The 27,785-nt window shown below is 46.7% G+C and overlaps 1 protein-coding gene across 7 annotated transcripts in view; it reads right to left on the reverse strand.

Moving 5' to 3' along the window:
• Positions 1–27,785, reverse strand: part of FRMD4A (FERM domain containing 4A) — a 362,821-nt gene that overhangs the window by 194,141 nt on the left and 140,895 nt on the right. For 2 of the 7 annotated variants that reach the window (XM_083819659.1, XM_083819661.1), the window contains exon 1: positions 1,967–2,229. The exons of 3 other annotated variants lie outside the window; for them this stretch is intronic. In XM_083819659.1, the coding sequence (XP_083675785.1) occupies positions 1,967–2,059 (93 nt within the window). In that variant the 5' untranslated portion in view covers positions 2,060–2,229. Of the gene's footprint in view, positions 1–1,966; positions 2,230–14,598; positions 15,325–25,037; positions 27,278–27,785 lie in introns of those variants that run through there. 2 more of the 7 variants (XM_083819658.1, XM_083819660.1) reach the window with 2 other exon arrangements.

Here is a 27,785-nt window from a genome sequence, read left to right on the forward strand (position 1 = left end):
TGCTCAGCCTCCAGCATCTCTGCTTGGCCATGGTGCTGGTTTACTTCCAGCCAGGGAGGAAACATGCTAGAGATTGTTGGCCCCACAGCAGTGGAGAGCTTGCACCTTGTGGGAAGCCACCTTTGAAGAAGCCAGCAGATGCTTCTGCTCCCCTTGCTTGCAAGAGCAACCACAAAGTCACCTCTGGTGACCTGGGTGAACAAAATTGCCTCTGTGGAGTGGCGATCCCTGCACTGCTGGGCATGGGGGACACAAATAAAACCCCTGCTCCCAAGGAAGGGTAAGGCTGCAGGCAGGACGGCCTGCCCTGGCCCCTCTCAGGACCAGCATCTTTGAACCACAAAGCCCACATTTGCCAGGAGGGACATTTCTGAATGTGCTCCAGAGCAACAAACAACAACCAGACAGTAGCAGACCAAAGCTGTGTGAATAATTGATTATTTTTGGTTTGCTTGACGGACTGGAAAGGCAAAGAAAATATGTTCCAGGTTGACACAAAGTGATTCTGCTTCCCCTTCTGCCAAATGCAGAAGGAAGAATAAAAGAGCCGCTTTGCATCTAACTGAAACGGTCTTTGACCTGCGTTGAGATTTTGAGATATTTTTTCCGATCCCTTTAAAAGGAATCAAGACGTTCATCTGAACGAAATTACACCGCTGGAAAGAAAAAGTGAAAGAGAATTTGTTTTGCAGTGCCCCGGGCCATACTTTTGCTGAATGACGCATGCAACAAACTCAAAGTAAACTCGCAGGTGGCTTTGGCTGCCATGAAACTGCTTTGATTGAGGGTTCCCCAGGACACACAGGACTGCTTTGATTGAGGGTTCCCCTCAGCTTTGCCTGCAGCAGCTTGGAGCTGCTCTGTCCTTGCAGAACTCCTGCAGGTGCCACCACCCCCTGGCAGGGACCAGAGGGTCCTGAACCCTCATCCAGCCCATGCCCCAGTTCTTGTTGCCTCCAGCCCAGCACCATTTTGGTGATATTGTTGGTGTTAAGAAGAGGGGATATCGCTGATGACAAGCAAAAGGGGTGTACGAGCTGCCCGTCCCCCTGCCAGCCCCCCTGGAGGCAGCGTGCAATGCAAGGGCAGCCCCAAGAGCTGGGTTGTGCCAGCCTGGACTGCCCCGCACTGAGGAGATGCTTTCAGGAAATTAATGACGTAATTATGATGCTCAGCCCGGTTTATTAATTGGGAGTGCCTCCTTGAGTCTGGGTGACAGCCAACTCCACCCTCTGCAGCTCCTGAGCTTTTGGATGCTGCTGTGCCATGCCGGAGGAATGGTGTCCCCCCCCCCCCCCACATCCTCTGGGGAGCACCCCCACCAGGCACCGCCTGGGACCCACTGCTGCCCCCAAAACAGCAAGAAAGTAAAAGCATTGCTTGGCTGAGCAGGGACTGCCAGCTCCACGGTGTCATGCTGGTTGGAACCGATCAGGGTAACCCACCGTGCACCGTATAACCCATACTGTGCTGTCACCCCTCCTTGTTATACATCTCTGCTGGGACAGACCCTGGTGGGCATCTGCAACCCCATTCAGTTACACAGAGCCCTTCTGCATCAGCCCGAGCTTTCCAGTGGTATTTGTTAGCTGACATTGTCACTGAGCCTCACTGCTCCTGGTTGTGGCTGCCATGCGCCGTCACCCTGCCTCAACAGGTACTGGTTCTCAGCAACCACCTTGTGCAGCAGTGATTGCCTCCAGACATCATCACAGAGCCTCTGACCAGTTGTAATGACTGCATGCTATCACATCATTCCTGTTGGCACCCATTCATGCCTTAAATTATCACACAGCACCAGTACTAATTCCTGTACAACCCCATACACATCCCACCAGCAGCAATCTCTGCGCACCGTGGCATAACCCCTATTAGCTCTGACTGTTAACGGGGCAGGCAATTGCTATCAAATGGCACCCTCCTCCTCCTCTGGGCATGCATTCAGCACAAAGAAATCGCGGCTTACCCTCTCCACACTGCGTCTCCTCAGTGATCCATATGGTATTTTGAATAAAAGTCTTCGGGTCCTACCCGGAGTCACAGCTGTCTGCACTACCATAGTGCGGAGCTAAACTCGTGTGTGTGTGTCTGTGCGTGTGTAAGAGAGAGGGAGTTCGCAGCACACACACACACACAGGCTTCCTTTGAAATAACTTACAGTCTCATCGAGATTTCCCAACTATCAAATAGCTGAGTGGGTTTTCACATCAAACCGTATGAGTCAAGATGTGGCTTGTTTGAAAGAAGGAGGGGGGGGAAGAGAGGGAAAAAAAAAAAAAAAAAAGGAAAACCCAAGCCTTGTAACCTTAACAACATGTTTCAAGCAGCGTATCTTTAGCTCCCTTCTGTTTCTCGGTGTAGTTTGCTCAGCAGGATCGCTGTGCCACAGAGGTGGAAGAATTAAGCTTCTGGGGAGAATGTTCCAAAAATGTCAAGCTTGCTTCTCGTTGCTCCAGATGGTAACCAGGTCAGTTGTCTAATCAAAGCTCTATCAGACTTATTATACGTTTTGTCATGTGACTGCAGACCCCTCTGGTTTGCTGTACAGTCGATCACATGTTCACCTCAAAAAGAATATCTGGTGTATCACCATCTGGTGCAGAGATTAATGTTAAATCCTACGGTCGGATATTCCTCTCTCCTAGACGCTGGAGAGCACATGCACAGGGCTAACAGAGCCCCTGGGCTGCTCAGTCAGACACAGGCACTCACGGGTTAAGGCTCCACGCTGTGCGTGGTGCAGCACAGCACATGCAGAAGTGCAAAGAGCACACGTTGCACTGATTTTCACTCTGTGCACATCCATGTCCATGAAAGCCTGCTCAGTGCTGCCTAAAACTCCTGTGTGGACTTACAGAAGTTAGGGTTGTCTGTAACAGAGTCAGTCTCACCACCTTATTCTTTTTTCTCTTCAAAAACCCCATTACAGAATAGCAGACGATGACATTTTCTTCCCATGGAAGAGAAGTTCAAGACTATTTTTGCACTTTAAGTTGTACACAGGTGTTTGGTACACAGGCAACTCCTTTCCCTTCCCACAGACTTTCTGCAACACCAGGACCCCAAAAGCAACCCCAAAGCACCAGGTATGATTTTACATTTTGGTAAGAAGTACGTTTTGGATGTTGTGTTCATTTTCATGCACAGTACGGGTACTGATCCAGATTTTTAGTGACCATATTTTAAAGTGACCGTGGGCATTGCAGGAGCTTCTCAGTCCACCATCTCCATAGTGCTGCTCTGAGCTTGCTTAGTAAAACGGAAAAGATGTTGGCCCACTCTCCTTCCCTTCGAGCTGTCTAGCTGGGAGACCAAATTCTGCTGAGCTACGGAGCCAATCCCTTCCTCCGTATATTGTTCTCATTTTAATGCAAAACTAAAAATACTTTGTTTTGATCGAAGTCCAAAAGGCAGGATGAAGGTGTTAGGGACATGACATTAAAGCAACTGTTTAGAATAGAGAAGAGAAGCTCTGTATCTGCTCAGCATATGTACATGCATTAAAACCAGTCAAAGAAAAAACCCAGAGGCTTGATGTGGGAAACTCTAAATATTAAAACAATCGGCCTTTGTTCATAATTAGTTCCATATGGCTCTTGCCAAAGAGAGTGAGAGGGACAGGAAAAGATGGAAATATCTTAAGCATGACCGACTAATACAGAACCTTTATGTGGAATAGGTGCAGAGTAATGCTCTTTGTTTCTTGCAGTATTTTTAATGGTCTTTAACCCCCCTGCTATCTCACAGGATGTCTGCCTGTTTATTTAAGACCCAGGTACCTGTTTATTTAATAACCAGGTTCCTGGCATCTCCCAGCTGCCCGTGGAGAACCCTCACTTGCACCAGCAGAGCCACTGGGGACCTACTGGTGGAGAGAGAGGGCAATCTGCTTTACTGGGAGCTCCGCCTGGACAAAAACTGAGTCAAACCTGAGGCAGGACCTCAGCGGTGAGGTTTCTCAGTGGGAGCAGGGCAGCAGAGATCTCTGCTGTCCCAGTCCGAAGTCCTTGGCTGGGGGGACTCCTGCTCACGCCAGACCCGTTCCCCAGAAGCTCTCGTATTCCTGCAAGCAGGGTCTCCTGCAGGTCCACTTTGTAGACCAGCCTTGTAGGTAGATCTTTATCCACTAGGGGGGATAAGGATCCATAGCATGCATCTCCAGCAGGGTCTATGATCAGTCTTGGGGACCAGAAGCAGGCAATCTCTTGGTACCAGCATGAAGCACCACATGGACTTTTCCTCCTTAAGGGAGAGAGGAGCTTTAGTTCAGTCTTTTGCACAGTCCACAAGTTCTTTGTGCAGGTTTTTAGGTCTTGCAAATGAAATGCAAACCTGCATATTGCTTAAGGCAGCTGAACAGTAATAAAAATATTCTTTGCAGGAAGCCTCCGGTGCATGTGAGAAGTAGAAGACATCTATCCATATGTATGGTACGGGAGCCAGTTCCAACAGGATCTCTGCTTATTGTGGGCCTGACTCCCCCTTTACTTGCTGTACTGCACCCCAGACACAACCCTACAAGTATTATTTACAGAACCACATAAAACCGGAGGCCTGGACCCATTAAGAAACTTTTTTTTTTTTCTTTCTGTCTCATTCCTCACTTCCCAGTTGATGTGAACCTGGATGCAGGAAGCCAAACCAGAATCAATTAGGACTCTGGAAATCATCTGGATTTTGGTGTTATTTTTAGAGTTGTTCAAGGTACATTGGCAGGCAGGTGTATAGGTCTATTAGGATTAGTTTGGGAGATTACCTAGAGGACAGGGAACATCAAACAGTCTCTTAAGGCAGTGTTTCATGGGAATACAGCATAGGTGGAAAATAATCTTACTTGAGGTCTGTGCCTTGATCTTGTTCTCCTTAGAGCCACAAAACATAATGGCTCTCCCTGGGCTCCTTGCAGTCCCTGTTGCAGTTAGGATGTAATTATTTTTCTCTGAGCTTTTCAGATCCAAGTGCCAGAGCGGTGTGTGGGAGTAGAGGCGGGTTAAGATGACCAGACACCGCTGAGGCTTCATACATCTGCATGTTCTGCAGAGACCATCTCCAACCGACCGGCACGGTAGGAAACGAAAGCCAGACCATTGCAAGGGAACGTCCTGGCCTCACCACCACCGACCCTCAACGGAGGCACACTATATTTACTAACTGCTGAAAGACGAAACTCTTTAAAGCAGAGGATGCTTTTCAGTGCTAATTGCAGGCTGCCAGGAGCAGCGGTTTGTGGTAACAATGCATCAGAGGAAAGTACATTCCAATAGATTGCTATTTGGACTAGCTTTCTTTCTTTTTTTTTTTTTTTCTCTTTAATGAAATGGAAAGAAGACTCACTTCAATAAGTGTCTGCTGGGGGAGATCGGTGAATGGAAATCAGTGACAGCAGCGGCACAGATTGAGGTGCAGCGTGCTGGATCTATCACATCTGTCAATCAGACACTGCTTTGCGAATCTGAGAAGTCACTCGGTGTAGTAACACCCCCTTCAGTGCTGTACTCCATCAAGACACGAGTACAGCAACAGAACAAGAGAACAATGGTAGCTGCGGCTTCTGACAGCGCTTTCCATCCTGGGTGATAGCTATGGTTTCTATCAATAGCAAGGCCAAATTCTTCCCTGGAGTCCCAATAGGGAAACCACTCGTATTTGAGCTCTGTAGCAGCTCTTATTCATTTTGTTGGAATTTCTTACTTCCCGCTGTAAGAAATCCTCCTGAGCTGATTTGTTGGGCACAGAGGAGTAATAAGAAGGCAATGAGAAAGGGAGATGCTTTGGGGCTACAGTCCCTGCGGTGACTTAGGTTTTATTGCACCCAGAATCAGACTGTAAGGGGAACTGCCACTTTGGGAGGGAAAGATAAGCACTGGTTGTCGTTACAAATCCAGCTTGTCTTAAAGTTTAAAAAAAAAAAAAACACAAAACAATTTTCCAGTCTTACACAGTGTTTCAGAGAGAAATATTATGATCACTCTAGCCTAAAGAGTGATGTGGGAAAACGCACCCAGTGGTGCTCCCTTCCCGTACTAGCCTTTTCCACCAGAGCTGGGAATAACCCAGCAGCCTGCTGGGGACAGAGGGGCTGTTTGTGGTCCCCAGCCACAGGGGTTTCCTCTGATCACCTCTGGACTCAGAGAAGTTCATATCTGATGTGGGTTGCTGTAGGTTAACCCAAGAGGTAACGTTAGATGTTTCTAAATTTCCACATCCATCGGTGTTTCTGCAGAAATGTCCACGTGTGGTACGAACGCAGGACCCCAGGAGTAATACATTTTAGGAACTCATTGATCGCTTGTCCTTGAGAAAACGGGTTTGGTTGACAAGTCAGAGATTTTTCTGACATACTGAAGTATCAGAAAGCAAAATGTCATCTCCAAACAGAGCACTGCGTGCAAACCTGCTTCTGCTCTAGGAAGAAGCTGAGCGGGGTATGACCTCTAGTGAAAGTCCTGGGGCAGATGTAGACACTCCAGAAGATGTCTTCAGGAAAGGGGTGCTGCAGTCTGCACCCTTCCTCTTCCCCTGCTGCTCTGGGAGCAGTCTCTGTCCCTTTTCTCCCTGCCACCCCACTGCCCAATGCACAGACCTTGTAGGGGAAAGTGGTCCCAGCCTCTGTGCACCCAGATGTATGGGCTGCAGGCAAACCCCGGCCAGAAGAAGAGCAGCAGACAGCAAGCGGGGCCTCTGCTGGGTGGAAGGACATTTCCCTTGTGTTTTGGTGTGCCGGCAGGTCGGCTCTTTTCCCACATAACTCAGAGGGGCAGTAATTAATTAGGGAGGGAGCTCGCCTGACCCCATTGCCCCTGAGACACGCCCCTGTAAACATCACCAAGGGATCGGAGGGGCCGCCGCTGACTTCCAGGGCTTGTGTAAACAACAGAGGAGATATTTGGCAGCGACCCGACATTCCCACATCGTGGATGTGCAGCAGAGGCTGGATGCAATGCACAGGATAGCAGCGGTGCACTCAGCTGGGACTTTGAAATATTTCTGTCAGGGATCTGCTCTAAAGACTTTGCACATCCCAGAGACTACAGGGGAACACGCACTTACTTGGTGCATCTCAGCACCAAGTCCTAAAATGTCAGTGAGTTATTAAACGTAGTGCTCAGCACTGCTGATTTGCTTCAGTTCCTGGAGAAATTAGGGCTTTCCCAGCACAGCATGGGAGGTACTCAGCCTTGAGCTAGATGTAAGTCTTAAACAGGACCCGTGGCATATGGACTGTGTCAAACACAGGGAAGATAAATGCCTCTTTGTGCTGTGCGATTTTCTTTTTCTTTTCAAACTTCGTTCTTGTTACATCGCTTTGATTAATCTTAATATATCGCAGGGAAGTGCTTGTGAAGTAAGGAGAGCTATGGTGCCCCAAGAGAAAAGCACGTGGACAGCAGAGAGGCCGTCATACCCCTAAAGAAAGGAGGAAAGTGGAAGATTCGTGGGTGACTTTAGGAGTTTTTTTAAGCCTTATCGGAACTGGTAAGCAGCCTTTCAGGCAAACTTTGTTTGTAGCTGAGATCTTGCAGGCATGGAGTAAAGACAGTTTTTCTCTGAGTGAGAAGAACACTTTGTTTGCACAAAACTGAAGGAGGAACTGATAACACTGGCAAAATATAAAAAGAATTGGTCATATGCTGTACTTTGTAGATTTATATGGAGAGATGAAGAATTGTGAAAAGTTTGTCTGGCTGTCTGGTCCGTTCCTGGGGTCTCTCCCTGTAACTCCTATCAGTTTGTATTTTTTGTTTTAGCTTTTCTATGCCTTCCAAGTTGTAACAACACTCTACCTCAGTTGTAAGGGACATCTGGAGTGGCATTTACCTCCTCTAGCTTTGGCTGCCTTCATCTGAGCTTGTCATCTGCACTCCTCTCGTCATCAGTGAGGAGAAATGGGCACTAGCAAGGTTTGGGGAACCGGACCTACTTCAGCTGCCTACATGAGTGGGATATGGATGATAAGTTTCACTGATTATAAAATAAGTTTTATAGCTGGACACTCTCAGTCTATGTCTCCCAGCTATCAGAAGTTCTGCTGTATTTAATTTCCTTGCCTTTCCTATCCTTGCTGGCATTCACAGACCTTGACTCCCAGCCCTTCATTCTCACCATCTTCTTTATGTGCGTTGTTCAGTGCAGGCAAGCAAGCCTGGACTGCCCCACAAAGCTCTTCTGTTCCTCAGAGGGTTTCTGAGGGCCAACAGCATGACCTGACTCATGTGAGGGTGAGGCTAGGAGTTTTCTGCAGTTGACTGCACTGTTCACAGGGCTGCAGCACAACACTACGGCTTTTCTTCTGCTCCAGAGCTCTTCGTGGCAGCTGCGCCTAGTAACTCGCATCCCTGGACCGTGTTCAAAAAATTACTTTGCAGATTCATAAAGGAACATCTACAGTGGGTTGCTGAGTCCAAAGACACCATTTCTGGGTCAGGAAGCCCCTGAATGCACACAACTGGTGGTTGGATGATGACTGTGGAGCCTATGGCTATGTACTTGCCCTGTTCTTGCATTCATCTGTAGGCACCCGATGTTGGCTGCTGCCCACGACACAATGCTGGACTAGATTTATTGGAAAGACCTGGTATGATCATTTTAAGACTCTCATGTTCAGAAGCGCCTCTCTAAACAAATCCTCATGAACATTTACATAAGGGGAGCTCTTTAATGTCACAATACTGCTAACAAACTCTACTTTCAATACAGGTCAAGGGACTGGCAAAATTCAGGCTTTGTACCTCCTGCAAACCAGATGCTGAGGATAAACTGAAGGATGCTGTAGTTGCCAGAGAGAAATGTCCATTACATTGCAGAGGGTGAGGTTAGCACACACAAATTTGCTTTATGCATGATTTGTGCCTGCTCCAAGTACAAACTTGCTGCTTGCTCTTTGATTAGCCAGTCCTAGCAGCCTAGCAAAGCCACAGAATTTATTCCTGCAATGGAGGTTAATGAATCACTTTACAAGTTGATAATGTCTTATTATTGCATTGGTTATTAAGAAGAATGTAGCATAGACACTGGGAGACGATGGTAAATTCAGGAACGTTTGTTTGGTTACAACAGGGACGAAGAATGCTGTGTGCAGGGTGCATTTGGTGGTTGAAGCAACCACCTTTTTACACCCTTCTTTATCCCAGATTGCCCGTATTGCTCTTGTTTACCAGTGTTGATGGTGTGAGAAAATAACAAGTTTAATGGTGTAATTGCCACAAGAACAGACAATGAATAACACCTACCTATGCCAGAGGTCCTTGGACTAGATGCAAAGGCACACACTTTGTCCTTGGCACTGGAGATCTGCACCCCAGACATGGCCAGTTAGGAGTATTCTGCAGTTGTGGTGAAGTGTTATAGTTAGAAGGGAACAAATCACCACAACGGGATTATGAAAGTCAGATTTCTACTCCCTTTTTTAATGCGGGATGGGGGAGAAAGGTGCTGCTCATCTTTCTTTGCATCCTTCTGTCTGGTTCCCTGTCTGTAAAGTGATGAGGAAAAGAGTTGGATTTTTTCACAGATGATTTTGTTGCCCCTTCTGTGTTGTTACTAAAAGCCAGGTCACTTAAATGTCCCTCCCTTGACAGTTCAGGGGCTGCAATACATGGGCCTAGGTAGTGGACAATTCAAATCCTTACTGGGATACGGTGGCTTTGACTGCCTTGTGGTAACATCCCCATTGCCAAGGTGTGCCATGAAGCCTTGCCTCCTCTTAACACCCTCCTGGCAAGGGAGCTGACCCTCATTTTGGACTCTTCAGGGTTCGGGTTTGATGCCTGCTCCTTCAAACAAACAACTTAAGATCTGGCTGGAGACAGGAGTTTGAGTCAGAGCTCAGTTCCCGTTCATAACTATCTGTCAGAAGAATGAGCCAAACTACTTGCAGCATTCCAGGTATTTTCCTCTGACTTCCTCTGACTAAGTTATGAGATTAGAAACAGAGATTAAGCTTCACATCTTTGTTATTTTGTTAGAAGGGAGAAGAACAGCTGTTTCCCAGGGTGATGGAGGAGGCTGGAGCATCACTAATCAGTTGTTTTCTTCCAGTCCTGATGGCTACATCCACCCAGAGCAAGGCAGCCACAGCCCTGACACAGTCCAGAAAGGCCTCATGAATGTTATTTTCATGAGGTAGCCTCCTATCTATTTAAACACATATCTATATCTGTACAGAGATATATGTATATGTATATATTTACCTGTGGATTGTGGTGAGAGGAAGGCTGAGTGGCCGGCTGTGGGAACAGGTAGCTACAGGAATATGGATGGAGATTATGGTGGATTTGGCAAGCTTTGTTGTGTTTGGATGATATCTAAGACCCCATACACCATTGGAAATACATTGACTGTTGTTTCCCAGATTTTATTTGGAGTGGGCTAAGGATACAGTGCCCATGGTTTAAAGACTTCATCTAAGACTCTCACCTGGGTCACCCACTACAGGTCCGTCATGTCTACTTTCAGAAATCAGTCTCCTTTTTCATGTCAACTGATGCTTGAACCATTTAGGTTGGAAAAGGCCTCTGAGATCATTAAGTTACCATTGCCAAGCCTACCACTAAACCATGTCCCTAAGCACCACATCTACACATCTTTTGAATACCTCCAGGGATGGCGACTCAACCACTTCCCTGGGCAGCCTGTTCCAATGCCTCACAACCCTTTCAGTGAAGATTTTTCCTCTAATATCCAAACTAAACCTCCTCTGGTGCATCTTGAGGCCATTTTTTCTTGTCCCATCACTTGTTGCTTTGGAGAAGAGATTGACTGCCGCTTTGCTACAACCTCATCTGAGGTCTCCATTCACAGATTGCACAGCAATAATTAGCCAGTCCAGGGGTGAGGAGGGTTTGGCTCAGGGACAACTTTTGCAAGCTGTGAAATAAGCACTCAGAGCCCGTATTTCTTACCCAGGCCCCTTTTCTCCTTAGCACACCCAAGGGACCTGCTGAGCTTGTCCCCACACCACCTCCCTGCTTTTGCCCAGGCTCCCTGGCTGGGTTTGTGCAGGCAGCCAAGTCCAAGCAGCTCGGTGGCAGCCCGCCGGTGATGACAGCTAATTAAGAAATGTCATGTCAGAGGCTTCCCTTTTATCTCATCTCGTAGAGGCCAGCAAAGCTCTCCGACACCCTTTATTAATGGAGGAAAGGAAGTGTCAGTGCAGCAACAGCTGCTTTCCTGATAGCGGGCTGACAGCGCGGCGAGTACACCATGTCCTGGAAGGAAGCAGCAGTTCATGCCATCGGGATGCAAATCCCAGGGGAAACATTAAACATATCTGCTGCGAAGGCTTGCCATCCTTGCTCTGAACCTCTGCCGAATTCACTCCAGGTGAGTTCTTGCAGGAGCACTTAGCTAAAAACCTTGTCCAGAGTAAAACTGGCCAAACCCTGTAGCATTTCTTCAGTCTGTGTTCTTGCAGAAGCCAAATTACATCAAGGTGGGTTAGTCTGAGCTGAGCTAGGGCTCGGCTTCTTTAGAAACCAGTGATTGCTTCTCTTTTGTTGTCTGCTGTAGCCTTTCTTTCTGCACTGTGATAAAATGGGCTTGGTACAGGCTGTTAAAGCAGGCTTTGTCAGTGGCCACTGGCCCTGTGGTGCAATGATCATTAAAACTAGATTTCTTCAAAGGAAAAAAAAATAAAGAAAAAGACAAGACAAGGCTTCACAGACCACAGTTTCCCAGTTTCATAAGTAATTGCTTGATTTGGAGCAACGGAGGGCACCGGAGAATTGGAAGAGGAACATTACGGTGATAGATCACTGCACTCTGTCAGCAATAAAGCTGACATGGACGAAGATGCACAGTGTGGAGCAGCCTTTGAGATCATGCCCAGGAGGGTCCTGTCACCTGGCAGTCCACCTGCCTGCAGCTGGCCTGGCCCCATGCTCCTAACCCAGGTATTAGCCTTGCTGGTGACAGCAAGGTGCTTGGTAATGGATTAGTGACCTCTGACAAACAAGGGGACTGGAATGAGCTATCACAGCCACAGCTTTATGTTCTGCCCTTCCTTCATACTGGATTTCATATTTTCTGTTCCGTATCCACTTGTAGATATTGCTTTTAGCATCACTCAGTGGACAGGGGGGTTAAGATCAGACATAGCCACGAGGCAAAGCAATGCATGAGTAAAGCTTGAAAGTCGTGCCTGATTGTACCAGGCAGAATGATTCTCCATTTGGAATATTTGGTCTCAGTTATCCAAAATGCTTCCTGCTTTACCTCCTGAGTAATTTTTAGAAGAACAAAGGCAGTGGAAAACATGATTGCTCCTCAGGGAAATCTTATTTTCTTGATTTGCCTACAGGCTAGATTAGGTTCTCAGCCCTGATAGCCAAAGCGAGCCATGAAGTCTGGATGTGCTACCACTGCTAAGTCGTAAAGCCTCAGCCTCTGCAGGGGGACAAGTGGGGTGAAGAAGCACAGAGCTGACACTATTGCACTGTGTCCCTGCACAATGCTGCTCTGACACACACCCCAGCTCTTCCAGAGCCAGCTGGGGGCTCCAATGCGGCGCAGCATGGCACCGCACGACACATGGCACAATGTCCCTTCATCACTGTTTCAGCTGTGACAGCAATGTCCCAGCTGGGGACGTGTCTTTGGGTTTCTGGAATTGCATATTTAAATATTGCATATTTAGTTCAAAACACAACCTGAGAAGAGATCCATTGGTTTCATGGACTGAAGCCACCTGGAGAATTTAGCCCACACTTGACTTTGGTCTTCTGTATCCTCATTACAGAAAAACAAACAAGCAAAGAAAAAGAGCAAAAAAACCAAAAACCAAAAACCAAAACAAACAAAACATGAGGAAGACATTTGGATGGAGGTAAGATGTGGACATAAGAATGGCCAAAACCTAGGCACAGCTCCAAAACTCTGTGCATGATGGGACATGAAGGAATAACGCCCTATGACCTCTCCTAAAGGGTTGGGTGGTTCCCAGCAGAGAAGGAGGCTTTTCTTGCCCTTCAAACACAACCACACACATGTAGCATTGCAGTTTTGGCTCTCACTGGCCTCAATCAATTCAGCCATCCTTGGTTTCCTAGATCTTGGCAGTCTCTCAGATCCTACCCAGCAATAAAATGCCTTTAAGCACCCACTGTTCAATGGCACCTGCCCCATAAAGGACAGGGCTCTCAGCCTCCCAAGCTTCAAGCACTCAGCTTGACAAAGTGATGCCAAGCTACAAATAGAATCAGAGGCATCGTGGTGCCAAGCTCATTCTACAGCAAGTGCAATAGTCCAAAGAAAGCATCGTCCCCTCTCCACGCAGGGTATCTTTCACAGCCATGAGATGTGAACATTAAATCTTTGCTTGCCATGGGGATTTACACTCTTAGGAATTTTCTCTAACATGCATGGTACCCCTAGCTGGGGAAAGTGGTAAATAGGCTTTAGGTTGATTCATATCTTAGAGCCCAAAGTGTTTCAAACCCTACAGAGAGGCTTTGACAGGGCAGACCCGTGGTGTTTCCCTCTACCCCCATCTCAGCTGCCTCTGGGAAAGGGGACAGGGCACTCCCCAAAGGACTGTGGGGAGATGTCAGCACAGAGAGGCTTGAATCCACTTCTCCCCCAGCACAGATTGGCACCTTAGTAGCTGGACCACAGGCTGTAAAGCTGGCAGGCTCTCCTGCTTTTTGCTTTTGTGGTTGATGCCTAAGATTCCTTATCAGTAGACCTTGAAATTTGAGGCATTTCATTTAAAAGATGCCAAAATGAACTCTTTTGAAAATTCAGAATGCCATTGCCTTCTTATTTTTTAATAACTTGAATTTACAAAGTGTGCAGATTACCTTGGCATGACTTTTTTGAAGGAGATAAAGGACCTGACAATCCCTCATCATTGTTTCTCCCCCCACAACCCCTCCAAAAACTTCCAAAACTTAGCTGACTCCGGCTATGGCAAACACACACCAAGCTGTGTTTGAAAAATCAGGAATCTCTTCTGAAATGTTTCAGTATTTTTAATAAACTTTTAAAAAGAGATTATAGAGACAGATTCTTATCTCAGATGTGCAAAAGAAAGTCATACATCGCTTCACTGAGCTTTAATCATCTCTAGGAAGCAATTCCAGATTAACAGCAGTTTAAAGCGTGTGGCATATCCAGGAGGAATAAACTTGATTTTAATGAAAAGACTTATGCTTGTTCCTTCATCTCTTTCAAAACTAACCCAAAACTATAACTAGTAAAAGAATTTAATCTAATAACTATTAAAAACCTTAAGCCAAAGATACTTGATGCTAAGCAATCCATAGCTTAAAAGTTTTGTCAGTGCACTTCTTTTACAGAGACCTTCCTCAAACTGTTCTGACCAAATCTCTCCTCCTTTTCATGTGCTTCATGAATGATGATACGCAAAAACCAATGCAAAATGTATCCTGCCCTGGAGTCACGCTGCTCCAGTTTTACATATTACCCCTTGTGGTAGACCCTTTAGCTGTACCACAACACACTGCTGGTGTGGGACACACGGTTTATCAGGAAACGTGAAGGAACGAAGCCAAGGCACCACTTGGATACACCATTAAATTTGTATGCTGCCTTCTGGATTGCTAGCATCCCGCTTTAAATAGGAAATTGTAGCTTACTTACGAACACATCCATTAGTAGGTGCTCCAGCGTCACTTCGATATCCTCTAATTTAGCTGCTAAAGTCATTGTGAAGTCAAACGTTCGCTCCGGCCAGAGAAGAGCCCTCAGGAGTCCCAATCCAAGCTGCCTGCGGCCAAAGCTAACTCTCAAGCTGCAGCAAATGAGTTTTCTCACAGATAAAGAAAATCCGAGAAATCAAAACACAGCATCTGAGTGCAGCTGATGGCTGGACTCCGTGCCGGCTGCCAGTCCTGCTCGCGGGACCGAGGCTTATTCCATGTGTGCAAAATGGGAGCAGAAGCTGCAGCGTGCGTGCTGCTTCCCCTTCAGAGCTTCACAGTCAGAAACATGGAGTTATATCTGGGAAACCACAACAGAGGGAGGGAGAGACGCACACAGAGGGAGAGCGAGGGGAGGAATGGAATAAACCGCCTTTGACTATGACTGATATTTATAGGACTACTTGTTTTTGACTCCAGTCCATTTCTCTGTTCATTTCTGACCTTTCACAAATGGCTCAACACACTGGAGCGTATTGTAGGACGGGGGCAGCAGGTCCCACAGAAGTTGGCTGTGACCAGCGCTGGGCCAATTCACACAAGCTCCCCATCAATAGCTCTTTGTCAGCGCCTATCAGGCTCTGGGCTGTAACTAGTGACAGAGGGGAGCACAGACGTGTAAAAAACAAGGAAACAAAAGTTGTTTGGATGCTAATTTTTTCCTAAGAGTATTAATAGATTCCCTTACCCGCTCCCCAAGGCATGAGACTACACTAAGCGCTGTGGTGACAGCTGGGGTTACGTACAAAGGGGAATAACCTCACATAATCCCACAGGGTCGGGTTCTGCGAACTCCCTGGCACCCCCTCCGAAATGTCCTCCAAGCCTCACCGCATCCCTGTGCAGGATGCAGAGCACTTCTCGGGTCCAGACCATTCCTGTTACTGTGTTTGTGGAAAGTTTAAGGCATGATCCTAAGTGCTTGGTCTTCCTCCACACATCTGCTCCTGCTTAAGTCAATGGAGAAGAGGTGACGTTGCTGCTTACTTAGCACTTCTCGTCTCTACCTCTCACATGGAGCAGAAAGGTGCTGATGGACCTGGTCCAACCAAAGCTAAACCCAATGGGAACACTTCAAGGATTTTGCTTAATGCTGGCTGGGAACCGAATAGGAAGGAAACTGAGGCACAAAAAGGACAAATACTGAAAGTCTTGGTACGGCAAGGAATGGCGCTGAAACCTCCTGGGTCCTAGCCAGGGCCAAATTCACCAAACTGCCCTCCATGGTACCCACATTCCTCTGCCAAAGTCTTTTATATTTGTTTAATAAGTACACACAGAGTCTGAAATCTCAGAGTGAAATCTTGCATGTGATGTATTCCAGACACCAGGAAAAAAAAAAAAAGAAAAAAGAAAAAAAAAACAACCACTGAAGGCTGCCCTACAGGTTTCAGAAACTGAAGATCAGTATTATTTATAAAGGTGTGAGATGGATAGAGTTGATGGAGCTTAGAGGGACCTCAAGTCATAAATTTCAAGTAAATGTTCTCAGAGTTATAGCTGAAATCACCTTTTCAGACATCCAGCATCAGCACCCAAACAGGAGCTGCCTTTGATGGCTGAGTTTTACTAGACAACGACATGATAGACCATTTGGGACGCGATATGATGGATAGTTTCAATAGCAAAGAAGGGCACGTAATTCATTTTCCGGGTGGACCAGCTCTCATCCACACAAGGCCCTGCATCAGATAATAGGTTAGCTGCTCCAGAAATAAACCCAGCACGGGATGCTTGTCTGCTGCTGGGAGAGCCTGTTCCTCACGCACGTGATGCCCTTTCGTTAAAGATTTCACAAAGTGCCTATCTTCGCCAGTCTGAGTGAAGGGGTGTTGTAATGAGCACGGGTAAAACACAAAGAAATGGGTTTGGAGGGTGTTATGATGGAGGTTGTTGAAACTCAGGGGACCGTAATGCAGGATGCTGGTGAGGGAGCTGGCATGCAAGGGGCAACATGTGTTTCCCTGCAAACAGGATTTCTCGTGCTCTGCTCTACAGAAAGTATTTCCAGAAGAAGACCAGGCTGATGGTAAGCCTTTGTCTCACCTGACATCCATGGAAATTCAGAGATCCCAGGAAGCTTCCAGAGTTTCTACAAGAGCCATCTGGGAAAGCAGGCTGGGTGCAAGGACTCCTGGCTTCCTTCTGCATGTCCCCATTTCTGCTCCACAACAAGCAGTGCTCAAACTGGGTCAATATGAGTTAACAGGGGTCCACCAGGACTGAATCATGCGTTTGTCTGCCCCTAACTGGTACTACTGTCCAACCAGTCTAACCACAACAAGAACCGTACTGGAACCGAGCATGTGATCACTTCTTCCCTCCCCACACCCTTCATTTATTGCACAAAGGCTGTGTGTTAGATACTGAAATATGAGGTTAAAGATCTTTCTCTGCAGTCTCTCTCTGTGTGATAGCACAGGGGAACCATGTCACTCGTTCCCCTTGGCTGTCCCTCTATCTGTGCTGTATTGGCCACAGAGATAAACAGCAGGGGACATCTTCCAGGGGCAGAACACAGGCTCCACGTGACAGATCCTTTGACACCAACACAGGCCCATTATTCTCTTCACAAAGATGAATTTCAAGATTATTTCAAAACCAATGGAGAACGCAGTGTCAGGCAAAGGAAAATGGCTTTAGGGCTCACATAACGGCTTCCCTGATTCCCACTCCAGAAACACCTGGCACTGAAAGCACCACGTGCTCTGCTGGTGATGGCAAGGAGGATGAAGGGGTTCATGGGTTCTCACCCACGCTGAGCTCTACATGACCTGGCTTTCCCATTATCACACCAGTAAATAACAGAGAGATGATTCTCTCTGAGATATACCAGCTCTTGGACTCTTGCATTTGCAATATTCAGCACAGGAGTTCCCCTGCTGATCAATATTAATTGTCTTCAGCAATGGTCAGAAATTTGGAGAAAAGGGTGTTGGTGGAAAAAGTTGCTTTGTTGAAGTAAGTTCTCTGGAATTTTCCTAAATCCTATACAGCAGGGTATGTTGTACCCAAGGGCATATCACTTTCTGTTTTTTCTTCAAATTCCAATAAAAGTTTCAGGTTCATAGCAAAGCACAATGGGGGAATGGACTAAATTCAAGAAAATGTGCAGAAGATGAGAAGAGTTTGCCTCCTTGTTGTAGTAACAGCTGAAATGGTGCTTCGGTTAAAAAAAAACCACAAAACTTGTAGAAAGTGGATAGCAGAAATAAGAATCACAAAAACGGACCAAATGGATCTAAACAGAACTTTTTCAAACATATCAGTTCTCAGGGACCTCTGAATCTATCCTGCTGACTGTATAAACTCTCATTTTAACTCGGTTTACCCCAAGTGACCTCTATTATGGAAACAGCCACTTATATACAATAAAAACAAACAGAATTTAACTGAGTTCTCTGGGGATTATTCCTAAACCTACTGTGCATATGTGCATTGCATTATAGGTAGACATAAATGAGACTGTGTGTGACAGTGAGAAGCTCTAACTTGGGCCATTCTTTAATGCAGTAAATCTGAACAGTTTCTTTAAAAAAAAAATCACTATTTCCATCTTTGCTAATTCCTGAGAATTTATTATTTTGGCCTTTGCGAGCATGAGACCTCTTCTATTTAAAGCAGAGTATCCATCTGACAACACACCAGGGTATTTGTGCAGAACAGGATGTTCTTCTACACCCACATTTTCCCTTCATTTCCTTCCTAGTTTTCTTCTACCATTTGGGAATAAGATATCAGAAGGGAGCTGAAAAGTGGTGACTACTGGAACATTATTGCCAAAATGAGATTTCAGCAAAATATGCTGTTTTTCAAAGCTGAAATTTTATGTGGGGACACAATGGGTCCCAGAATTGTTTTCTTAGGGCAGTTTTAGGGATGGAGGTGATTGGCGATGGTAAGAAAAAGTCACTCTGCAACTGATTGCTCAAGGGTTGGCTTGCAAAGACAGTGGTGCTAACACCAGAGCACAAAGTTCAGCGAGTAAAGCCACAAGCTGATAAGAAAGGGTTAAAGAGCAGATCTGAGCCTAATTAGTCGCAGGATACCATGTTTGGGATGGTCCAGCTTTCAAAGATGGAGCTGAGGAGTTTGGGGAGGAGAACAGGCAAATTGTTGTCGTATGAGGCTCCTTGGTCATGGAGACCTCTAGAGAAGGGACCCTGGATCACCTCCACTGATTTAGTAAAGGTTCAAGTCCTCAGTAAATGTGGATTGTGAACATGCACAACACCTCTCCCCATATTTGTTGTTCATCATGACACCATATGGTATGGAATATCCCTTTGGCCAGTTGGGATCACCTGTGCTGGCTGTGTCATAGCACTATACATGGCACTATACCAGCCACTGTAAAGAAAATGAGATGCTTTTCCAGCCCATGGGAGTGGGATGGTATGGCAAGTCAGCTGTAGCAAGACAGGCCATGGTTCTACTTGAGCAGCAGAGAACTTTTATGAACTTCCCTACTTTAAATAATTGAGGTGAGGTTTTGAAGATGAGTCTGTTTGGTCTCCTACACAGGATTTTCTATGCTCTCCTGTTCAGAGTAAATGGGTCTGTTGCAACAAAACGTGAAGCTGTTCCGTTTGGGGAAGGTGAAGACAGAGGTCCCATCCTCTTGATAAACTTGGATGACAGGGAAACACCAAGCTTCCCAAACCCTCCTTCCAGCTCTAGCTTTCCTCCCACACAAGACCCTGGATGTAGAGACTCATCAACCTGACACCTCCAGGTGGACTGCAGTAATTCTCTGATTCTGGAGCTAATGGTGAATTGTAGGAGGCTCCAGCTGGCCAAGGGCACGGCCATCTGCCTTCATCATGGCTCAGGGAGCTGTAAGTCAACCTCATCCTGCAGTAGCTTTCAATGTCAGCTGAAGGCCTTGGTTTTCCAATGAATGTATTAACCCACTGCTGCATCAAAGGCTCAGATGGAGGCATCAAACATCAGCCTGTGGTCCAACCTCAACGTTGTGCTCCAGGATGAAGTGCAACAAATTGATCTCAAGAGTGGGTCTAGCTATGAAGATATCTCCAGAAGAGGATTCTTGTGAACCTTAACTTTGTGCAATTAAGGCACCAAGGAGATGTCCTGTTGGGTTTCTGCAGGGATCTGGCCTGGAACGTGTGCTGCTCTATCTGAGAAAGGGTATAAGCAATGAGGGAGCACAGTTTTCAGACGACACCATGATATTCAAGGTAGCAAGGACAAAGGCCTGCAGCAAGATCTGATGAGTCTAAGTGAATGAGCAATAAAACAGCAAATTAAATTTAATGTAGCCAAACTTGAAGTAATGTTCATGGAAGGAAAAATGCTCTGAACTTCACATATAAAATTATGGGCTCTGGGCTCACTCAGGAATAAGATACTGAGATATAATAGTTCTATGAAATGTCAGTTCATTGCTCAGTAGTGGTGGAATCAGCAAATTAAATATTAACAATTACCAAGGGGCAGGCAAAAGAGAGAACATTATCGTGCCACTGAATACACTGAATAAAACCAGGGTTCACTCACATCTTAAATAGTGTCTCCCCTTTATCTCCAGAAATGATATAGTGGCGATAGAGATGATTCAAGGAAGGCCAGTAAAGATGATTCAAAGTTAAAAAATTGTCCCTATAAAGAAATGACTAAGTAAGCAATCAACGTGGGCTTTGGTCTGGGAAAAAAATGCCTGAAAAAGAAATGAAGGAGAACAACTCAATGATGGTGAGTGGCATGGAGAAGATGAACAGGGATTGACTCTTCACTATTTCTTCCAAGACAAGAATAAGCGTGCATCAAATGAAGCTGGCAGGAGCCATGCTTAGAACAAATTAAAGGAAGTGATTCAAAGACAACTAATAGCTGATCTGTGGTATTCCTTGCCAAAGAACAGCAAGGATGCAATATTTTATCTGGCTTCAGAAAAAGACTGGACAAATTAAAGGATGATAAATGTTGGATATCTAGAGGCTACATCCAATACAGGAGGTCCCCGAGTGGAAACCATTTGGAAGGTGGGAGAATATTCAGGGAAAATATCTCACTTTTATTCCACTCTTTTCTCTGCATCACACACGGACACGGCTGGAGACAGAACACTGCATGGATCTTTGCTCTGAACCCGTACAACTGCACTTGAGTTTCAGCTCCATGTGAGATGCTGTCCCAGATTTATTATGAATTTTCCTAAATGCCTAAGCTGATTCCAGTATCCACAAAATAGAAATCTCCATGAAGAACTTTGGCCCCCAGAAGACAGAAATGTCAAATACTCCATGAAGATGACAGATATTTAGATATTACTGCTGAGCTTACATGGAAGGTATATGCCTGCTCAGGTCATGGAAGTGGTGGTACGCTGGTTGCTGGTCAATAGCTTAAGCAACCTACAATTGTCATCTACTGAACAAGAGCTACCTGTCTCTCTCACAGAAGGAAAGCTTTAAAGAAAAAATTATTATTTTATTATTTTATTATTTTATTATTTTATTTTTATTTTATTTTATTTATTTTATTTTATTTTATTTTATTTTATTTTATTTTATTTTATTTTATTTTATTTTATTTTATTTTTATTTTTATTTTTATTTTTATTTTTATTTTTATTTTATTTAAGAGGTATTTATGTATGTTTATTTCCCTTTATTTATAAGTCTTCCCTTTCTCCCAAAGTGATGCCACTCCACGGAGGGGAAGCTGCCTTGGCTCGTGGCTGTATTGGGTGCTGGCAAAGTTGCCATGCGAACCTGTGGATAAAGGGGCTGAGCACAGGTGATGGCAACCTGTTACAAAGATGCCTTTCCTCAGCTGCATGGACCAAGACTGCAGGTACACGGGGCAGTGCTGGGTGGTTCGGGAACTGCTCAGAGGGCCACCTGGGACCCCACGTGGCTGTCCGTCCCCTCATTTTTTGCAGCAGAGGGCTTTGCCAGGCCGGGGCTGGCCAGCGCTGCCAGATGAAGAATGAGCGTGGGAGTCCCCTTCGTGACCTCTCGCCCGCAGTGGGATTGACATAACTCCATAACGGAGGAAAAATGCCGCTTCCACACGACAACAAGATAAACGTTTTTATAAGAAAGTCCCCAGATGGGGAGCGCCAGCAGCCCTGAGGTATTAGAAAGAAAGAAAAAGATGAGTGGAGTCGAGCTAACCCTGGCAGGTTTAGCATCAGGGCTCACCCCAGCCTTTTCACAGCCTCGAGCATGGACATTTCTGTTTGTTTTATGAAGCGAGCTTCAGTGAAATGGAGTCCTGGATCACCCTGCCCCTGAAGAATCCCAGGTGCAGTGCGGTGCCCGGCTTTCAAGCTTCAAAATCTGAGCCATAATTTCTGCTTTATTGTTGCTGCATGCAGCCAGCATCTCATCTCCTCCCTGGTCATGGCTGCTGCTCTCTGTCTTTTTTCACCACCCCATTGCATTGCTCTCTCCTCGCTGGGTGGTCCCTCTTTCCCTGGTTGGCCCCACACCACTGTCTGGAGCTAAGACATTGTTTTATTTTCGTGTTTTAACTGAGCGCCCCAAAAGCCATCCTTTTGGCTAGTAGGCGTCTGTCTCTTGTCCTTCTCACATCCACTCTCCTTTAAAGGCCACTCTGGGGAAGGGAGGGAAAAACCTCAACATCTCTCTCTTCCAGACTTCCCCCAGGGCCACGCGGATGGAGGGCAGTGTGGTCCTTTCATCTGCTGCACGGGCGAGCTGAGCGGGTGATGCTCAGATGGGTCTTGGCTGTTTTAGCGAGACAAAGAGGGCTGTGCTCATGGAGAACATGGAGAACATGGAGAAATCAGGACCTCTGCCTTGGTTTGTCTAATGTACACCCAAATCTCTGCAATTTCTGCAACACAATTAATGTAGAAACACCATACAACGTCCCTTTTTCTAACCCTATTTACCTCAGCCTCACCATTCGATGTCCCACTGGATTATTTAGCTTGCTGGGGTCCCTCTTCAGCTTCCCTCCTTGATGCAGCAAATCAGCTGCATTATTAAAATGATTAAAAATAGACTGAGCTTGCCCGAGACTGCATCTATAATGGATCAATTGCTTTTTATACATTTTTTGGCTCCCTACAGTGCTGCTTTGTCATGTCACTTGCACTCATTTGGGTGAGATCTTGAAATAATAGGCACATTCAGGAGATATAAATATAGCTGTTTATTGCCTTAAAATGGGTCTGCAGACAAATCACAGTCTCAGCTTCAGGTATTCTGAAGGTAAATCTTCTTCCTCTGTCCTTTGCCTCTTGCACCTGAAGCAAACACTGGGCTTTGCTGCTTGGAAGCTGCTTTATCTTAAGCTATAGGTACTATTTCTGCTGCATGTAATTCATCGCCTCCTAGGCCACTAATTTAAGCAACACTTGGTGCTAGATTGGATTTGCTTCCAGTAAGAAATAGTACAGAGTTAACATTGAAAAGCTGCAGTACAGTGAAATAAAAATAAATGTGCTGCATTGTGCAGCTTAACGGGGTGTTAATTTCTTGGGAGCGCATAAATAGGAGGCACAGAGCACATCTGTTTGCTGGTGTTGGGCTGGGGAAGGGGAAATTTGGAGTTCTGCAACAGGGACAGGCTGAACTTTGTTCCCATGTCTCGCAGCACTGCACAAAGTCTCCTCTGTAGAATAGCCAGTTAATTAAAAATGATATTTACGATCCCCTTGTGATGCATGCCCGTAATTCTGCTTTTAGGATTTCTACAAAATCTGGTACTGCATGAGGGCTGGGGCCCCAGTGATCATGCAATCATAGGATCACAGGATGGTTTGGGTCGGAAGGGACCTCAAAGCCCATCTCATCCCACCCCCTGCCATGGCAGGGACACCTCCCCCCAGCCCAGGCTGCCCAAAGCCCCATCCAGCCTGGCCTTGGGCACTGCCAGGGATGGGGCAGCCACAGCTCCTCTGGGCAGCCTGGGCCAGGGCCTCACCGCCCTCTGAGGGAAGAATTTCCTCCTTATAGCTAACCTAAACCTACCCTCTTTTAACACTGCTAACAGCCATCCTCATCCCTGAACCACTGGAGTCCACACACGACTTCCTCGTGTCTACTGAGGGGTTTTATTGCCCAACCAGCTTTCTGTGGTCCTGGGTTTCCCCCAGAGACCACAGGACAACCCCTCCACCTTGCTCTGAAATTCCCAGGGATTTTACAAGCAGAAGTGAATGAATCCACCCAGCACAGTGGTTACAATGCTCTCAGCTTGTGCCATCACTTACAGCAAGGCACACAGAGGCAGAGAGGAAATCAATGCACCTGAAAGTGCCCAAACCATGTCCTGTGCTTGTCCCCTTGCCTGCTTCCTCCTCTAGCTCACCTCACACACAGCCCACAGAAATCACCCCCAGGCACTGACAGGGTTTTTCCCGGGCACTTCTGGTAAGACAGGGCCTTTAGCAACATTTACAATATTTCTTGCTATGTGCTTCAAGGGTTTTTAGCTTGCAAAGCTTGACAACTCCAGAAGAAGCAAGGTCCTGAACTTTCAAACCATGCACACTATAAAACATTGTAAAGGTGTCTGGGGGTGGGGGGGACGAGGGAGATTTTCAGTGATTTTCACCCCTTTATTTATGTAGCTGCTCTGTAAATAGCCAGTGAGAGGGAGAGCTTCTCCAGAGGCAGACTGGAGGTGAGCCCTGCACCTCTGCTGGCCACAGATGGGGATGAGGGAGCTCATTTTTCCGACCGCTCTCAGCAGCCCCTGAGGTCTCCCACTTGAATTTGAAGTGACTTCAGGTATAAAATCACAAAATCATGGAATCATCTAGCTTGGAAAAGACCTTCAAGATCATCAAGTCCAACCATCAGCCTGGCCTACCGAGTCCCATCACTAAACCATGTCCCTCAGTGCCACGTCCAGGCATCTCTTAAATACCTCCAGGGGTGGGGACTCCACCACCTCCCTGCGAATCCCATTGCAATGCTTGATCCATGACGAAGTTCTTCCTAAAATCCAATGTAAACTTCCCCTGGGACAACTTGAGACCATTTCCTTGTGTCCTATCACTTGTCACCTGAGAAAAGAGACTGACACCCTCATTACAACCTCCTTTCAGGTAGCTGTAGGGAGTGATGAGGTCCCCCCCCTCAGCCTCCTCTTCTCCAGACTAAGCAGCCCCAATGCCCTCAGCTGCAAAGCGATCTCAAAGCATTGGCAGCAAAGCAATCTCCCATTTAACCCGGCCAAAGGATGCCCCAGAGGTCTCCACATCTCAAGGAAGAGGTGCCCACCTCCCCGTCCCTTTCCATCCCCCTCCTTCCTTCGCCTTCAGAGCATTTCATCCTTGGGAGAGGCCACCACGAGTCCAGGACTGAATCCCCCCCCTGCCCTCTCCCTTCCACGGGCACGGCACCCACCTCCTCCATCCCGACACGAGCAGCTCACCTTGGGCAGGGGGGCGCAGACCCGGAGCTCAGCCGGCACCCGCGAGGGCCTGCAGAGCCGCGGGAGCTTGCGCCGCATCCTCGCGTATTTCTTCATACCCTTGTTTTGCGTAAAAGCAAAGCTCCTCTTACTGCTGGCATCCAGTCGCTAATAGCCACTCGTCCTAATACCTGGACGCTGCGGGTGGGTTTTTATAAGCCTGGCAAAAAGCAGTTTCGGCTGTTGAATGTGTAGCTGATATCATATACATAGAGACTCCATCCTTACACCGCCAAAAATAAAAACAAAAATCTCTTTAACGCTTTATTATCAGGCCCTTCCCTCAATTCCTTTTTACACGCTGCTACTCAGCTGAAAAACGACAGCTTCTGCTCACAGAAAAAAAAAAAAAAGGATGATGAAAGCTTGAGAAACTCCTTGACATGCTTCTTTTGACTTTATGTATTTCACTTTGAACTGGGATGCCAAACCAGGAGAATGACACTGCAGACTTCCAAGGCATTAAGAAAACATGAATCATACCTCAGTATGATTTTTTTGGCTAAAAACAAAACAACAACAATAACAACAACAACAAAACCAAAAGACTCCACCTACGAAATTCAAAAATGAAAATACTTTTTCGGTCCTTTCTCTGCCTCCTAGTCCGATAATAACTTGGTTGGAGGGCCTTGGGCTTTAGGAAGGGCTCAGGATCTGTGAGACTCCTGTAGGGTGCCCTTCTCCATGACCTGATGTCTGGTCCCTGCAAAGGGACATTCATAGGGCACCCTGTGGGGTGTTTTACTGGCTTATGGGGGCCTTGTCTGGATCTTCATGGTCAACGGAGACCAACAAGGACTTCCAAAATAAGGGCACTCATGTTGTGGGCCTTCAGGCTTTCCCTCTCCTGACTCCTGGAGGGAGCCTTGGCAGCTCAGGGGGATGACTCCCTTCCTCAAAGCCTTGGCAAGGGCCAGCAGCAAGAGGAAGACCACCAGGAACCACCTTGCTTGGCTCAGCCCCTCCGCTCTCCTGCCACTTGTCCTAGGAAAGACATTTAGTTCGGGAAGAGGACATCTTTTTTTGTGCCTCCTCTATCACAAAATCCTCTGATGCTCTGTCATGGATGAGGCTGGAAACTCTAGCAGGAGCAACCAAAGTGCTCCTACACAATCAAAAGATGCATTAGGTGAATTTCCCAGACTGTTCCAGAGGGCAGACTGTAAGCGACAGGACACTATGATCTGGGGAAATTATTTTCTGGTGCCACATCTGGAGTTTGCTTTATCTCTGAAGGTGTGATCAGGTCACACAAGGCAGGCGCTGGGGAGATGCTGACACCTCCAGCAGTGCTTCTGTATCACCTTACGCCCTCCTCTTACCCCAGCGAGACCCTCATAGCGGGGTGACCCCAAATGGCTGATCAGAAAGAACCCCGTTTCTCCCTGCCTGTCCCCAAATTGAAAACTGGCTTAACAGGACATAGAAATAGCTTGACGAGATAGCAATCTCCTCTATGGCAGTGCTTCGCTGAAACAATCAGCGGCAATCCCTCCCCGTGCTGCAGTGCTACGGGGTGGAATACAGATGACAAATCTGTCACTGATTACGCTCCATTACATCCTCACAACACTTCCCGTGCTGCCTGCAGAGGAGATGTTCTCGCTTTGCTTTTTAAAGGATTTCAGGTAAAACAGACAGCCAACATCTCCAGCGGCGGCAACCTGGTGCTCTGGCGTTTGATCCTTTCCCAGCTCAGCCTTGGGGATGTATAAATGCTTAGAGGACTCAGAAATCACCACTTTTCTGAGTCATAAGGGCATTTATCAGGAAAACGTCTATTAAAAACACATGGTATCTGCCCCCTTATGCCCAGCAGAAATCCTACTGCAGAAACAGACTCTGGCAGGTACAACGGTGGGACCCAAACCATGTGGATCAGCGGGTGCCTGGTGGGGATGTAAGGATTTGGGGTGAGTACAGCAGGGCTATGTCCAAAGTTGTGGATACAGAGTCAGCAAACCACGAGGACTGCAATGGGTATGTGCATGGGTGGGCTTACTCGTTGAGTTCAGTGGGGGACAAATGGAAAGCGCTCGCAGGGACTCTGGAAATGAAGCTAATGCTCACTCCAGGGTGACAGGTTTTGGTCTCCCGGGTAGCCCTGACAGATCCATCAGGAGGCACTTAGCTAGAAACCCCCCGAGACGTCTGCAAGGGAATCCCTGTCTTGCTTCCGTGTTTATGCTGCTCTGAAATGCCTAGTTAATGTAAAAGCAAAAAAAAAAAAAAAAAAAAAGGCAACATAATGGGCCTCTTTAGAAGGATTTTAGGCACTTAATGGAAAGCAGGAAGCCAAGGCCTGTATAATTAAATTGCTAATCTTTCACCAGATCTGGCAGGCTACGTACGCTTGTTAAAAACAGGTTTAAGCCCTACAGCAATTTTTGTTTCAACTGTGGGTTCAAGCCAGGAGCCTTCGTTCCTTCAGCCCTGTAACACTTCCAGGAGTGCTGTGCCCTTCATTAAAGAGCTGCCCTATAGCAAAGCCCAGACACCAGGCAGAGTCAAGGTGACCCTATTCTTTGTTAAAACAGAGACTATTAATAAGATGAAGGTGCTTATGCCCTCTACCGAGGCCCCTCTCTCAGCAGTGTTTGCTCAGATCTTAATTTTTCTTCTTTCTGTACCTAGGAAGCCACCCACATGAGGGTCCCCACCGGGCTCAGCAGATCAGTCCCTACAGCTGTAAGGTGTCACACACAT

This window comes from Anser anser (genome assembly GCF_964211835.1).
Source record: "Anser anser genome assembly, chromosome: 1".
NCBI lineage: Eukaryota > Metazoa > Chordata > Aves > Anseriformes > Anatidae > Anser > Anser anser.